The following is a 15,565-nucleotide window of genomic DNA, read 5'->3' on the forward strand; positions in this document are numbered from 1 at the left end:
TAGACCAGATTGATGGGCTGTTCACCAAGGTGGAATCTTCTTTCAATTCCTTGGAAGAATTTCTGGATTCATCCAGCTCCGTCCTCGATGCGGATTCCGTTACCAAGGAAGTATCCATGCTTGATCAATTCTCCGGTAATATGAGCAAACTTCGTCAAAGGATTTTGAATACGTCATCTCAAATCCGGACTCAAGCAAGAAGCTCCACCGTTCCATCCTCATCACCGCCCCTGTCTCCTTCAACGTCATCCTACAAGATCAAGCTTGCCCTTAAACCTGATAAGTTGCTTTCTTCTTGCACTCTTGCTGAATTTCGCTCTTGGAATACGGGTTTCAAGCTCTTCTTTTCTTCTAACAACATGGACACTTTTCCCATACCCGAGCAACACGGCTATCTCTGTTCATGTTTAGAATTGAAACTTCAGCAAATGCTTAGCACAAAGGTTGAGGATGTTACACCCATCATGGGAGATGACGGCTGCATTGCAAGGCTGAGAAATATTTTTGTCCAACACACTCTGCTACTTTCCAGACGATACAACTTCTTTAGATGCGATCAACAACCAGGTGAGCGTTTTAGTGAATGGTACCTTTGACTCCAACTTGAAGGCCAGGAAGCTGAACTCGCCACCATGGGGGAAGATGATCTCTACATTTTGAGGTTGGTCACCAGTAGCTCGGATCGTTGATTACGAGAAGAATTTCTTCGACAAGAAACCCGTGATCTTCTTCATCGTACGGCAATGGCTTGGGAATCGGCCCACGCAGTCGAAGCTTCCCTTTCTTCAAGCTCTCGATCCTCCACCGTTGCTGCTCTTTCCTCGTACAAGAAATAAAAATGTGGGAAAAAGGACAAATCATTTTCTAACTCCAACCCCAGCAATGACCCAACTAATCCCGACTCACCTCAAGGCCAGTGTATTGGTTTTGGGAACTCGCCACATCCTTCTCCAGAGCATTGTCTTGCTTGGAGCAAAACCTGCAGTAAATGCAATAAGCCAGGCCATTTTGCATCAGTTTGCACTTGGGGCCGTTTTTGGTGTGGTTGTTCGAAATCCCGTTCCCGACCCAGCTCTTCCTTTTCTCCTGGTAACTCGAAACCCGTCGACAACGACATCATTTGTGTCAATCACACCAAAATTCGTCCCACTCCACCACAGTCCAGATCCATCCCGACACTGGCACTCCGTTCCACCTGGTCGTACTTCCTGACACAGGCGCAACAGAGACACTAATCTCAGCCAATCTCGTCAAACGATATGCAGTTCCCATTGACGGTTCTCGATCTCGTTCGATTCTGGCTGCCAACAATTCGGAACTGAAATGCTATGGAGCTGTGGATCTCACAATCTTTCATTTGGGAAAATATCAAACTCACCTTCCCGCTTTTGTGACTCCCAATATCCACTATCAAGTCCTCCTATCCTGGCATTCCATGATCAATCTCGGGATGTTAAATCCCACCTTTCCATTCCCTCCAGAGGACGCTCCATCAGCTACAACGCTTGACGAGCCCTCGTTTCTTGGGAAAGTGACCCATTCACGGTCCATTCTGTCAGAGCCATCAGAGGAGCAGGTCAAGGACAGAATTGGTGATCTCTTGGACCAATTTCCCTCCGTCTTTGATTCGTCTGACAAGCTCAGACCCATGATCGGACCACCAATGTCCATTTATCTGAAGGACGATCTTCCAATCCATCCCACCCACGTCACAGTTGCAAGAAATGTTCCATTCGCATACGCTGATCAAACTCAAAAGGAGCTCGAGTTCATGTCCACTTCGGAGATCATTGAAGGTGCCCCTGAACCTTTAACATGGGTGCGCCCAAGTCTAGTGGTCCCAAAGCCCAATGGATCAGTTCGTCTTATTGCGGATTTTACTGCCCTTAACAAATATGTCAAATGACCAATCCCCCCATTCCCATCTGCCAAGGACATATCCACCTCGATCCCACCGTCCTCCAAATGGTTTGTCGTCCTTGATGCCGTCAAAGGCTATTGGCAGGTGGAACTGGATGAAAAATCAAGAGCTCTCACAACATTCTTGACGCCTTTTGGTCGCTTTTGTTACTGCAGGGCCCCAATGGCTCTAAACACTTCTGGCGATGAATTCTGCGCTCGTGGCGACCGTGCTTTGGCTGGCCTTGCTGGGGTCAAGAAAATCGTTGATGATCTCCTCGTGTGCGGGGATTCTTTCTCTGACCTTGTCACCAAGACAAAGGCCATTCGTCAAAGATGCAAAGAACACGGTATCACACTCTCCAAGACCAAAGCACAAGTGGGATCTTCTGTCAAATTCGCGGGATACATCATTGACACTCCTGGTGTTCGGCCAGACCCCGCCAAGGTCGCCGCAATTGCCGATTTCCCCGCTCCTCAAAACATCACTGATCTCCGATCATTTCTTGGGCTTTCAGTTAGGGCACTTTGTGCCCAATTTGGCCCACGCCGCCCAACCACTTCGAGACCTTTTGAAGAAGGACATTGCCTTCATTTGGTCGTCCGAGCATCAGGACGCTTTCAACGCCGTGAAAGCCATCCTCACCACACCAGGAGGTTCGATTTTGGCTCATTTTGATCCTGCGCTCCCTTCTATTCTTTTGACTGACGCCTCTTGCTTGAATGGATTAGGGTATGCCCTCCTTCAGACATATCCTAACGGCCAGTCAAAACTGGTGCAATGCGGATCTCAATATTTGACTGACGCGGAGACACGCTATGCCGTATGCGAAATGAAATAGAGGCATTGGCTGTCCAATGGGCTGTTCAACGTTGCCGTTTTTATCTCTTGGGCATCCAGTTCATATTCATAACGGACCACAAACCTCTGGTTGACATTTTCAAGGGTTCAAACTTGGCATCTGTGGACAATCCCTGTCTTCACTTATAAGGATTATGATGAAACTGGCGGCTGATACGTTCTATGTCCAATGGATCCCAGGCAAAAAACATCACGTGGCCGATGCTCTTTCCAGCTTTCCGCTCTTTGACATCCAGGAAGAAGATCAGCAGGACGGACTAGCTCTTTCTGGATTTGATTCCATCCACTTGGCTACAATTTCTCTCAACTCGGCACCTGATTCTGCCTTGGCCTCAGTCTCTGAAATAGCCAAAGGGGATGTCAACTATCAGGCGATTATCTCCACTCTTCTTTCAGGCCAATCTCCTAACTCCTTACCTCAGAGTCATCCGTCTAAAATGTACTCGAAGCAATGGAAGGCCTTGTCTTTGACTTACGATACCAATTTACTCATTCTCCAAGGCCATCGGATTGTTGTCCCACCCGCTGCCCGCCCCAACATTCTTCAAGATCTTCATAGAGCCCATTGGGGTATCCGCCGTACCCGTGCCTTGGCTCGCAGCCTTTCATTTTGGCCTGGCATGAATAATGATATTGAACAAATCATCAGTTCATGTGCCACATGCCAGGAACACCTGCCAAGCCAACAGGCCGAAACTCTGGTCCAATCCAAAGCATCCAGGCCTTTTGAATCGATTTTGGTGGATATTTTCAACAATGCAGGTCAACACTATTTGGTAATGGTGGACCACTTTTCCGCTTGGCCATGCGTCGCCCACTTGTCCAGAATGGACACGCCAGCCATCAACAGCATCTTGTATGATTGGTTCACAGACAATGGGATTCCTCAAGTTCTTCGTTCTGATGGAGGACCCCAATTCCGTACCGAATTTGGAGAGTTTTGCCGCGGTCTAAACATCGTCCATGAACTCTCGTCCGCTTACCATCCCGCCTCCAACGGTCATGCCGAATCAGCGGTCAAAGCCATGAAGGCCCTCTTGCAAAAATGTAACAATCATTGGCATGATCTCAGGATTTCTGCGGACCCGTACTCCCGGCCACCCATTGACGTACACTCACCTCTCTGATCAAGACTTGGCGACTACCTTAGCCAAATGGGGGGAGGGGGAGGTGAAGATCAAGGATCATTTCGATCGCCGTGCCACGGACATTCCACCGTTGACACCCGGTACCCTGGTCACACTCCAGGATCCCCGCTCGAAAAAGTGGAATCAGTCCGGTGTAATCACGCGGTCAAATCACAGTTCGAAATTGTAGATATCTTCGACCTCAATGTTCCATTTCATCGGTCCCATCTGTGTCCTCTCAGCCACTCATTTCGTCAGATGGCCACACTAGCATTCAAGATTCATTTCCAACGCCCTCGCCTCCGGTCGGTCATCCCTCGCCGCAGTGAACGGATCAAAAAGCGCGTCACTTTTGCTTAAAGTTAATTTGAAATACCGTGTGTTGCCATCTTGAGGGGGGTTGTTGGATCTCGTGTTTTATCCTATGCCATGCTCTGCCATCTATCCCATTATTTTCTTATCATTACATGAATCATACGGCTCCGCACTTAATATCCTAATAGTGGGTGAGCATATAATTGTACATTTTTAATTGAAAAAGCTGAATTCCATTAAACCAAATGTAATTAATTACGATTACATGAAAATGGAATTGCAACTACAATTAAAACACAGGTCTGCTAAGAGACAGCGTGCCCAAGGAAAGAATTCTCTCCCCAAAGGTCGTGGGTTCAAATTACGGGATTGGGAATAGAGGTGACGTAGAGATTAGTAAAGTTCCTACTCTAAGGGAGAGCCCTGGTTCGATTCTGCTCCCTGGCCTTCCTATGCAAGAAATATTAGACGGAGAAGCAACCCAACACGGACACGACATTACGCATCAGAATAAATGTGATAGCCGGCTTTGTTGGTCAGGGGAGGCGCAGCCTTCCCAAGGGTCTGCATTTCAAAACTGATTATATATTTCTTCGACTTTCTTTCATTACAATTTACTCCGCGAACGAAAAGCCAAATGAAATAGATTATGTACTCTTTTGACTCTTTGCTATAGCGTACGTGAATAAGTTTATGGCAAGACAACGTTTACATTGAACTTCCTGCTTCATCTTTGAAGTATCTCGGATACAAACCCCTGATAACACGTGGAGGATTCTGTTGAGAATCATTTTGTGAACATTACATAGGCCTTCCAAAGAGATGGCTAGGATGAACCCATTGCATTAGGGTTTGTTATATGTCTTGACAATATTACTATGCATTCATTTATTGCGACTTTTGGTCTTGTCAAGGGGGCAAGAATAAACATATGAATAAAAGATGGTGTATAGGTGTTACACAAATTTGAAAAAGAATAATGTCAAAATGGTAAAAGCAATAATATAGTTGACTAGAAAATGATATCACAGTGAAAATGACTCGAATTGTTCAGTGCACATAAAAGAGTGAAGAGGGTGAGAGCAGACAGTGCATATACCGTTGATAAAGTAAGTGATGAGAATCTTGGTTATTCCTGAAGAGTGGGTGGTCCAAATTGAACAGATTTCCACGTTGAGCAAAAATTCAAGAGGGTTTTTCGTAATATGTTTTTGTCTTTCGGCAAAGTCCAGACCATCAACTCTTAGGACATCTTGAATATGCTTTACTGAATGGACCAAAGATGTTTTGCCACGAACATGGAAGAAAAGACAGAGCTCTCGTATTGGGGGGGCCTAAAAAGATTGGACTTTACGGTATTCAGAAAAGGTACGAAGGCATCCATGAACTTTGTGCCAACTCAGAATTTCAGGTCAATTGCAGTGACCGTAGGGGCTTAACCTGGTTGGTTAGAAGAATAAGCCCTCCTTTTTTCTTTCTTGTTTTCCCTCCTTATTCAATTTGATTCCCTCTATTGCTCGTAGGGAAATATCTGAACGTTATTGCTGTAACATATTTCAAGTCAGACTTGAGTCAGTGTTTGACAAAAACCCTTGACCAACCCAAAGCTAGCCAGACATGTCAACTCCACATCATTGATGGTTCAGATGATACATCAATTCAAACATAAGTTTGAATTTTCCATTTCTTTTACTGCTTGGGATTCTATTCCGAGTAACGGTTCCCGAGTCCGTTAAAAGGCCATATTTCAAAGTTGCTAAAGTGTGAGCAGTCTTCAAGAAGGTACGAGTAAGTGCTGCAAGCTCGTTGGCTCCTCTAGCGTTATCGTTCCCTGATTCTTATTTCGGAATTATCTGTGAGATGAGATATCAATTGTGAAAACAAACATGTGACCCTCATATCATAAGGCCCACTTTTCAGTGTGTGTTCATTCATAAAAGGCTTGTGTCGTACACATATTTAGTTCATTGCAGAACCCTTGAGTTTGATCATGTTTGATCACAAAGCGTTGACGAAAGAGAAGTTCGTAGAGATTATTGGTCAGAGAGAAAACACCAAGGACGTGAAATTGGTCCAAATTGATTTAGAATCCGGTGCTGAGAAAGGGCAAAACTATTCGGGACAAGTGGTGTCATGTCATTTAGAAGCTCAAGTCAATGGCAAATCCAAGACTTATAAATGGATGGCCAAAGTCCCGTTGGATGATCCCGACAAATATGATTTCCTTCGCATGTTATTCATGGAACAAAAGGAATTGGGATTTTATCAAGAACTCCTCCCAGCATTGCATGATTTGATTGCCAAAAGGGGGGCAAAGATCGACTTGAAATTCTGTCCCTTTGTTTATGGCGAATTCAAGCAAAACATTCCAAGGGGAGATTGTGTTCATGGCTCAATGATCATGATGGAACATCTTGGACCCATGGGGTTTACCGAACCAAAGGCCAAGAGATCTGGACTTGATTTGGACCACGTGAAACTGGTAATGAAATCTTTGGGCGAATTCCATGGGGCCTCGCATGTTTATTACAAATATAAACATGATGGCCTTGACCAAATTGTGGAAAAGGAACCTATACAAGCAAAAGATTATATGAGTGATCCTAAAATGGCGGCTATCATGGAACCATTCTCTGCCGGAATGATCCAAAGCTTTTACAATGCCTTATCGAGTTCTGGGCCTAAGGGAGACAAATATTTGGAGTCCTACAGACAGTTTTCAAATGAAAAAATCGACCCTTGTAAGCTGCGGGACCAATTGACTCGTCCAGACGTATGTCGCTTCAATGTCCTTTGTCATGGAGACCCGTGGTTCAACAACATCCTCTTTAAGTAAAAGAAAAATTCATGACCCATATGCTCATGAGAGTAATTTTTCTTATCGAGTGCACTTTTTAATTCTAGATACGACGGGAACAAGCCCAGTGATGTTTGTTTTGTTGACCTGGCACTCACAAAATGGGCCTCGCCTACAATTGATTTGTCATACTTTCTTTTCCTTTCGACCACGCCTGACCTTCGGAAAGCTCACATGAGTGACATCCTGAAATGTTACCACGATTCGTTGACTTTGACTCTCAAAAGCTTGGACGACAATCCAACCCCTTTTAGTTTAACGTAAGGATTCCAAATGGGTTTGGACGTAAACATGATTTGTTTTCACAAAGGCCCAGAGTTTTAAATAATATTTTCGTTTGTGATTAAGTAATTTATAACAAGAGGGAAATAATTAGGCCTTTCTAAATGTTTTCAGTGAATTGATCGAGGACTATCGGAAATGTTCATTCTTCGGATTCATGATGGCCATGTTGATGTTGCCCATGATTCTTGCCAATAAGGCGGATGTGTTGGGTTCAGAGGAATTTACCGGCGATTTCAGTGATCCCAAAGTCATTGAAGAAATGAACAAGTTGTCCATTGAACGCGCTAAGATCACCATGGCCAAAGACCCACTTATTGGTCATCGAATTTCGTGCTCCTTTTTAGAGATGGTTGACTATGGGTACTTCACTTTGTAACTTGACGTCTGACATCTGCAAACATGAAAGCGAAGAAGTATCGTTAATGCGATTCCTTTTGTTTCTATTGCCCTGTTTTTAGTTTCATTAGTTAAAAAAATTAAAACAACGACGATACATGAAAGAAGAATTATGAGCAATCTGTTGTGTAACGTTGGTTACCATAATCTATTTATGAGATACATACTCAAGTATGGTCTGTTGACAACTGCCGTTTATTGTTCGAAAAGCAATTTCAACACATGTGAGGATTAAAGAGAGCGCTTGATCCATATGAATTCAAGCGCGCTCGAAACCGGCAACATATCAAAAGGTTCCGCAGTGAAATTCATCCCACATCCGAGGGTATTTCACAACAAATCAATAACCAGATGAGGGCTAATTGATTTATTTTGTTCTTTGTCTTGTAATGCGTTTTGAGGGAGCCTGAACTTGGATACAGTTACTTGTTGAAGCTAAAAGTTGGAACTCAATTCAAGCAACTTGCCGTCCGTCTCATTTAAAGGACAAGTGAATGCGTTCACTTGCTTTCAAAATGTCATTTCTCGGACTTAGCATACCCTTCCATATTCCAATGGTTCATGTCTTACAGGCTAACAATTAAGCAGGCCATCCATTATGTTTAGATTTGTGTAGTGAGTGAGCTTTGTGGAGGGGATAACTTTTAACTCAGTTATTCGAGTGAGTTGATCATTGACATTGAAAGTTTACTCCAACTTCCGATAACTCCCATTGTAAACTGCAATCAATCATTTTTATTATTCGTTTTATCAATATTGGGCAATTTAGATCTGACTTATGTCCTTTAACCAACATTGACAAATATAAAGAAATATTCAAGTTGGGTAGAGTGATATATTAGAGAGGGATAGATAGAGTAGACATATTTAGATTAATGGTTTCAGTCACCAAGGCCAATAACACTTTCAAATTAGATACAAAATAGTTTTTCTTGCTGCTTAGGCCATTTTTCAAAAAAGTTGGTAATCAATGGTTTCTAAATCTATTTGCAAACTGGTTTATTTTAATCCCACTTTGGACGCACTCGCATGAAGCGTCGATACATGGTTATTGTGGCCGCAAGTGACTACTTTTGAAACTCAATAGCAATAAATGAGGTGGATGGCCATTGGCCAATGACCCCCAATTTGCCCATGAAGAGAGTACTTTTGATATGCCACAAGATCAGTATGTGCCGAAAATTTTGGCCAAGAATACTGCTCACAAGGCTTTGAAGCAAGTGGATCTTGTAATTCAAGGCCATCATGACACGCTATACAAAATCTAATATTGATAATGCTTCATTCGATTGCGATTGAAGAATTTTTTTTCTACGGTTATGGATGCTTAGGGTAGTTGGTTGAAGTATCTTTCCTATGCCATTATTCTGCTCTTATTGATAGTATCTATGATGTAGTAAGGGGATTGAAATTGCATGACATTTTTCGCAATCAAATTCAAGATTTGTCCGCACCAACTATTATTACACGCGTTTCAAAACTGGTCGCTTATTCCTCCAAAATTCTTAGGCCTTTTAAGCAATTACTACGTCAAAGGAATGCTAAATAAGGCAAATTATGGACTCTTGAGACTCTTTGCTCTACTGTAACGCCCTTGGATAAATGTGCACCATATGAACGTTCACGCCGTACTATCTCAAATTCAATTTTGAGATAGCTCAGACAAAGACCTGATAACGAGAGGAGGATTCCTTTGCGAATGAATTTTTCAACATGACATTGACCTTTTCAAGTGCAACTCGACTATCACTCAATTGCACTTGGCATTTCAACGAGATGACGGGGATAAAGACATTGTTTAAGGTTTTTTATACTTCCGAAAAGTACTGGGCATAATTATGCGGAAGGGACTTCAACTTTAATGCTGAAGGTCTTGCTTGATCTGTCCATTGTAACAATGTATAGGCCCCTTTCTTGTCCTGTAAGCTCGCTCTTGTCAGTTCTCTAATTCACAGGAAATGAGTTGGATCAGGCAATTTGCTTGATTTGCTTTTTGTCGGGGACTTTAATTTTCCGGCTAGTGTTGTAGAGTGGGGGTCAAGTCCCGATGGGTATATTCCAATTTCGAAATCGACATCTCATTCGATCTTCCACAGAATGTTGGTGTGGCCACCAGAGTTAATAAAGTTCTGGTCTTGGCCTTTACCAATGACCCTGACCTGATCCAGTATGTCCATGTGACGCCTAGTAATCTATCAGATTATCACTTCCTCAGGATAGGGTTGGCCATTGCTCAAAAGTCGACGAGCTAAATTGATGTAAGACCGACATGAAAGGTCAGTCTGGCTAAGATCAAATTCAAAAACGAACTTTAACTTCGAATTGTAGAAAGATTAAGAGAGACGAACCTGGTTTCAATTCTGACACAGAAGCGTCCATAGATGCAGTTACAGGAAGGATGACTTGAGTTATTGAGCAATTCTGCTACACTCTAGGCAAAAGGTGGGGCACAAGCTCAAATTCCAAAGTTTGGAAAGTATTTGTTTAAAAAGTGTTGCAAATTGGCAATAGGGGAGCAAAGCAATTTTGAATCCAGTGCAGGGTGGCGAAGCAAAATTTAGAAAATTCAGGTGGCCTTTGAAATTGGTTTGTAGCGGCGGCATGAAACAAATCCTGAGAAAATAAACTTTAACAAAACTTATCGGGCATACTGAGATCTAACTTATTGTTCAATGTGGCCTGCATTATTTTCAATTATGGCCTCAATTCGAGGGCCAACCAAGGCAGAGCTCTTCTTGATGAAGGCCGAGGATTTTTACCCCATTCCTTAATGATGGTGGCTTTAGGAAATCCACATTCGGATAGGAGGTCCTATTTGTTTCATGTTCCAAGACGCCTCAGATTGGAAAATCGAGTGGATTCACATCAGGCCAGAAGACCTGGGACAAGATGACATACCTCAGGATCTTGTACAGGAGTAGGCATCTGCGTCGACTTTCTCGTTGGGCTTGAAGAAGTATGGTGCATTATTCTTGCCGTTGGAGGCCACGACGTCAAGGATCATGATTTGGGACGGATGCTTCGTCCTGTAGGTGCCATGAACGTCGTCTATTGACTTCACCAAGAATCTGTCATTTCGGTGGTTCAAAACTGCATCCGTTGTATAGCTATTTCTTATCTGAGAAGATCTTCACCGTGTTGTTATTGTCCTTTTATGTAGATGTTGAGGACCTTCTTGCACCTTTTAAGCCTCCTGGCTTTCATGGCTTTGGTGAGAAGATGCATTGGGGAGCGGACATAGCTCTTGAAGCCTAATTCGTCGGGAATAGCGCTATTGATGTCAACGTCAAGCTCAGCGGCCATCTTGCGCATCCCTTTTGTTGGATCCATGGCAATCTTGCCCTTGACTTCGTCCAACAAGGACAAAATCCTCTTCTTATTGTGGACTTTTAGAGGGGCCACCTGAGTCCTTCATGGCCTTCTTGGCTTAATATACGGTGGACAGGGAAATGTTGTCAATGTTGGCAATGAGCTTGGGGTCATTTTTCGGGGAGGCGATCGGGAAATCGTTGTGTTGACCCCCTTCTTTTGCCCGATGGTAGCTAGAGATGACTCATACGAGAGCAAAGCATTATGGGTGTGTTGTTTTGATTAAAGCAGGATTTGATTGGTCAAAAAAGTTGGCCCATAATTACGAATTGCTTGAGACCCTAAATCTTGTTTCCCCGCAATGTAGTTGCGAATAATCTCCAAAAAGGTTTCTTGTTAATTTCTTGAAGAAATTATTGATACCCAAAATCTCATTCCTCCCAGCCAACACGGTTTTTGAACACATTTCAGCACGAAAACCCAACTAATTGAACATTTACAGCGTGTGCCATTAAAATCTGCAGCCACTTTGAAGCTTCATAATTCGTGATTGCACCGGTTAACCCTTAACTACGAGGTAAGAGCTTAAAAAACCCGGCCTATGAAGAGGATTAAAAGTGTTCAAATCAATTCTTGTGGCACTAGTATTTTCCACAACCAATCAGATGCACTGATTGAATGATGAACAAAGTAGAAAGAATATTCATCCAATTACTTGGATCATTTTCGAACCGTGCATCACTAATAACAATCATTTTTGAAATAGATTATTACTCGCTTAAAAGCAATATATCCAATCTGACTATTTCCGCTTAATTCGGATCTAAAGTAATGTAGATTTTTCGTTCAGAAAACAATCATCGGCCACTTAATCCTCAAGCATTTTCTTCCTTTCAAGCTCAGAAAGCTGATTTCATCCACATCGGGATCGAACCAGTCGACGTCACAACGGAGTGCCTTGACAGGGCTTATTCAAACATAAGGACCACTTGGGTGGATGAAACACCGTTTTCGTTCCAGCCTTCGTACATGACTGGTAGCATGGTTGCTCTTGCTGATGGCGTTGCTCTATCATCTTTCGTGTACACTGGGTCTTTCAAGCAAAGTTTCCAATCCCGGATGTTTATCAGCTACTTTAACAATGCTTATCCATCTATCTATCTGTCAATTCCGTTGTCGGTGTTGGGCAAATGTGACTGTCGAGCGGGCCACACAAATTAATTAGGTTGGTCAAGGTTTGATGGATCGAGGCCAAAGTCTACGGTGAGCATGTGAAACCTATTACTTTATGAGTGTCCTTGGTCAAAAGCCATAACGTATACCCAATTCACACCGAGTATGTTATACCAGAGCTACATGATTCAGCTTACACTTGACTGTTTCAATTACAACAAGGCAAAGCATATTATATGAAAGCTCACTTAACTGAAGCGTGGACGAGAGCAGAGGTCAATTGTTAATCGATTTGTCAATCTTGATCCGGATACTCTTACATATTCTTGTAGCCTTAAGCAAAAAAACCTTGTAACTTACGAAATCAATACAATACGATATATTTCAATACAATGCAATGCTATGTTTGCCTAACAAAGTAGTAGTGAAAATAGTGATCATCCTTAATTTTTCCTTTCGCCATCTATCAATGAACCTAGATATCGTTTTTACTTCTCAGTTTTTGAAGCCTATTGTACATTGTATTCTTTTCATTTGAAAAGACCGCTCACTTTAAATATGTTTAGCATTATGAGCAAAAACTCCAGCCAACCTGAATGATTTGTGCAATATTCGATTGGGTTCGGAGTAAGCAATTCATATTACGGAAGTAACTTCACGCCTTCGAGTTAAGTTCGTATATAATACGAAATTGCTGCATTTGGAAGCGATATCAGCATTGCATAGTTTTGCATTTGAGCGTAAACTCCATGCGCCCAGAATACCTAATGGTCTATTGAATTGGGTTCCCAGTTTACTACAAACGGTTTTTTTTTCATTTTTGATGGCTGCTCTGGTCAGAGGAATTAACCTAGTCCTGCCAAAGGCTTGGTGTGTTTACTGAAGAATCATGTAGCACTAGTACTAAAAACTAACCAGCTGTAGCCTCTGTGTTAATTGTAAGTCACCGTAGTACTTTTATCCATCCCGTCTATAGTATACCTACTAACGCCAATGTATGTATACGTTTATTTTTAACGTTATGGCCAAATCTTTGACCATCTTTTGTGACTAATCAGGGTAGCTAGGAGGAGACAAGTAAAATTAATCACAGGGTAAAATGGAAATCTGCACACAATGAGAAAAAAGTATGAAGTTGCGTACGCAAATTAGCAAACAAGAAGGTGGTCTTGGCCATAGATTTCTTGACGCTGGATGTCGGACGACCGACCACTCGGTTGGCTAAACAGTACAATAAACCGGTTTGTAATCAATTCCCAGGAGACCATCCATTGTACTGTTTTACCAGCCGAGTGGTCGGTCGTCCGACATCCAGTGTCTAGAAATTTATGTCTTGGCACACCAAAGATGCAAAATTAGCACATCTATTGTACAGAGTGGCACATACAATACAGAACACACAATCAATTCACCATGCATGTGCGGAAGGTCGTATCATTTGAGAAAATGATACTAAGAATAACCGTTATTGGGACTCTCGGTAAAGTCAATTCGTAAAATGCACAAAAGTGTGTATATATGTCATGGTGGTGCCCAAAACACCGATAAAGAGTTTGTACAAATACCAAGGCTTCTATTTAGTAACAGTTTTCGTTATTATGAAAACAAAAGGAACAACCTTTGCAAAATATCATTTTGAAAAACACCTCAAATTTGTATATTCATCCGCTTAAAACCTGTAAGAAGATACAGGTGAAGTCAAGCTAGTCCCTCTTGGATCATTCAAATCTGCCAGCCTTCGTTTCGGTGCCGATACTGGAGCTCATGTGGTCATGATTGATATGCATCAATTTCGAAAACATTTGTGGGGCAGAGACGACTGATATGTATCAGAAAGTCTGATAGCACGTGCTTCAACATCTCTACGGAACCCGATTATTCTACATTCAGCTTTAAAAAAGGCATTTACGTTTTCATCCATGGCCGGGTCGGAATCCCTCATATCGGAAGCTATACCACAATTGACCTGATCCTCATCAACGAGAAACTTCTGGAGGAGGTCGTCTCAATAGTCCCCTAACGCTGCACGAAATATGTTTTACGTTCTGCACTCCAGAGGGCGCTTTGTCATTCAGCCTCTACCAAATAAAGGGCCGATTGGGCCAATTCCTTGTTATTGAATTATAATGTGTTTGTGTTGTTTTTAACTAATTCTATCAAAATCTTATTTTCAATTAGTGCCTCAGGTCACATAATGTCCGGAAAAGAAATTGCGTGCAAGGCAAGGCAAGAGCAGTTTATGTAGCAATCTACCGTGCCTCTTCCAGTTTTCTTTGGGTAGTGTGACGTTGCAAATAAGGACCCTTATGGCCAATAAAATCTTCAGTAGTTTGCCGCCACATAATCACCCAGAGAGGGTTTGCCATTGTTCCGTGCACGGGTCAAGCCGGCCTTAAAGTCTAAACAACTGGCCTTCCGAGCCTGGATCGTTTCTCTATCAGGCATTGTGGTGGACCACAGCAAATGGAAACGGGGAAATGACACAGGTTCAATACCACAAAAGTATGAACGGCAGCCACAGACACACCACAGAACTCGTGTTTTGATTAGGATGGGCCGCAGACAGTACTTAAATAAAGATACGTACATGCCGATGATCATGAGAGTGGAAAAAGGACACGGGTAAATAGTGACACTCATGTAACCTTTTAGAATCTTTAGGGGTAAACATACATCGGGTTTGTGTATTCTGAAACGAATAAAAATATAATTGAATGTGTATAAAACCGTTAATGATGGAGCCAACATGCTCAAAATGGTGCATCAAGTACTTTTAAAAATATTTATGCTTGTCTACCCACCTTTGGGGGTAATTGTACTTAGTTTCGAACACCTTGTGCACGCACACTTTAGGACACTTTTCTCAAAAAGTGGCAATCAGTCCATGGTAGTGGCCATCAACCTATCTTAACGGATGTCAGCCCATTGTAGTGGCCACCCACGCCATTTGAAATTAAGATGCCAAGGGAATCATGCACATACGAACATCGAGTTAATTTCTCGATAAAAAAGGTATAAAGTAAAAAGACTTTAAATGAGGACTATAATAAAGACATTTTAAATCTACTGATACATTGTTTGGTACACTGGACGTCTTGTTTGAAACTCGAAACCTTCTGAAGGATCAGTTAAAACGTAACCCCATTTTGAAATCGGTAAAAATCCTGTAGCTCAGAAAGTAAGTGATGGATATTCGAATTGAATGAATGTACAACCAAGATGAAATAAGAGAAACAATCGTCTGAGCAAGGTTCCGTGAGACATTTTTTGACATATTACGAAACTCTTGGGACAGCCGGAGTTTGGCAAGTCAATAAGCGCAAGATTTGTACTTCTCGATAC

At 42.3% G+C, this 15,565-nt stretch overlaps 2 protein-coding genes across 2 annotated transcripts; both read left to right on the top strand.

Annotated features, from left to right (window-relative positions):
• Window positions 1–2,895: 2,895 nt before the first annotated feature.
• On the top strand, window positions 2,896–3,888 carry LOC131883506 (uncharacterized protein K02A2.6-like). Its single transcript, XM_059230990.1, has one exon. It carries the CDS (start codon window positions 2,896–2,898, stop codon window positions 3,886–3,888), a length of 993 nt encoding a protein of 330 aa, XP_059086973.1.
• A 2,284-nt stretch (window positions 3,889–6,172) lies between these two features.
• LOC131883830 (uncharacterized) lies at window positions 6,173–7,773 on the top strand (the record flags this gene model as incomplete). The annotated part of the gene is given in 3 exon segments (XM_059231409.1): window positions 6,173–7,035; window positions 7,108–7,320; window positions 7,457–7,773. Coding segments are annotated over 3 exon segments (1,341 nt in total), but the record flags the coding sequence as incomplete, so codon positions are not given.
• Between the last annotated feature and the right edge of the window lie 7,792 nt (window positions 7,774–15,565).

Source organism: Tigriopus californicus, chromosome 7 (genome assembly GCF_007210705.1).
Source record: "Tigriopus californicus strain San Diego chromosome 7, Tcal_SD_v2.1, whole genome shotgun sequence".
NCBI lineage: Eukaryota > Metazoa > Arthropoda > Copepoda > Harpacticoida > Harpacticidae > Tigriopus > Tigriopus californicus.

What these genes read in the sequence shown, in the direction of transcription:
- LOC131883506 (XM_059230990.1), top strand. Translation starts at nt 2,896, where the DNA reads ATGATGAAACTGGCGGCTGATACGTTCTATGTCCAATGGATCCCAGGC.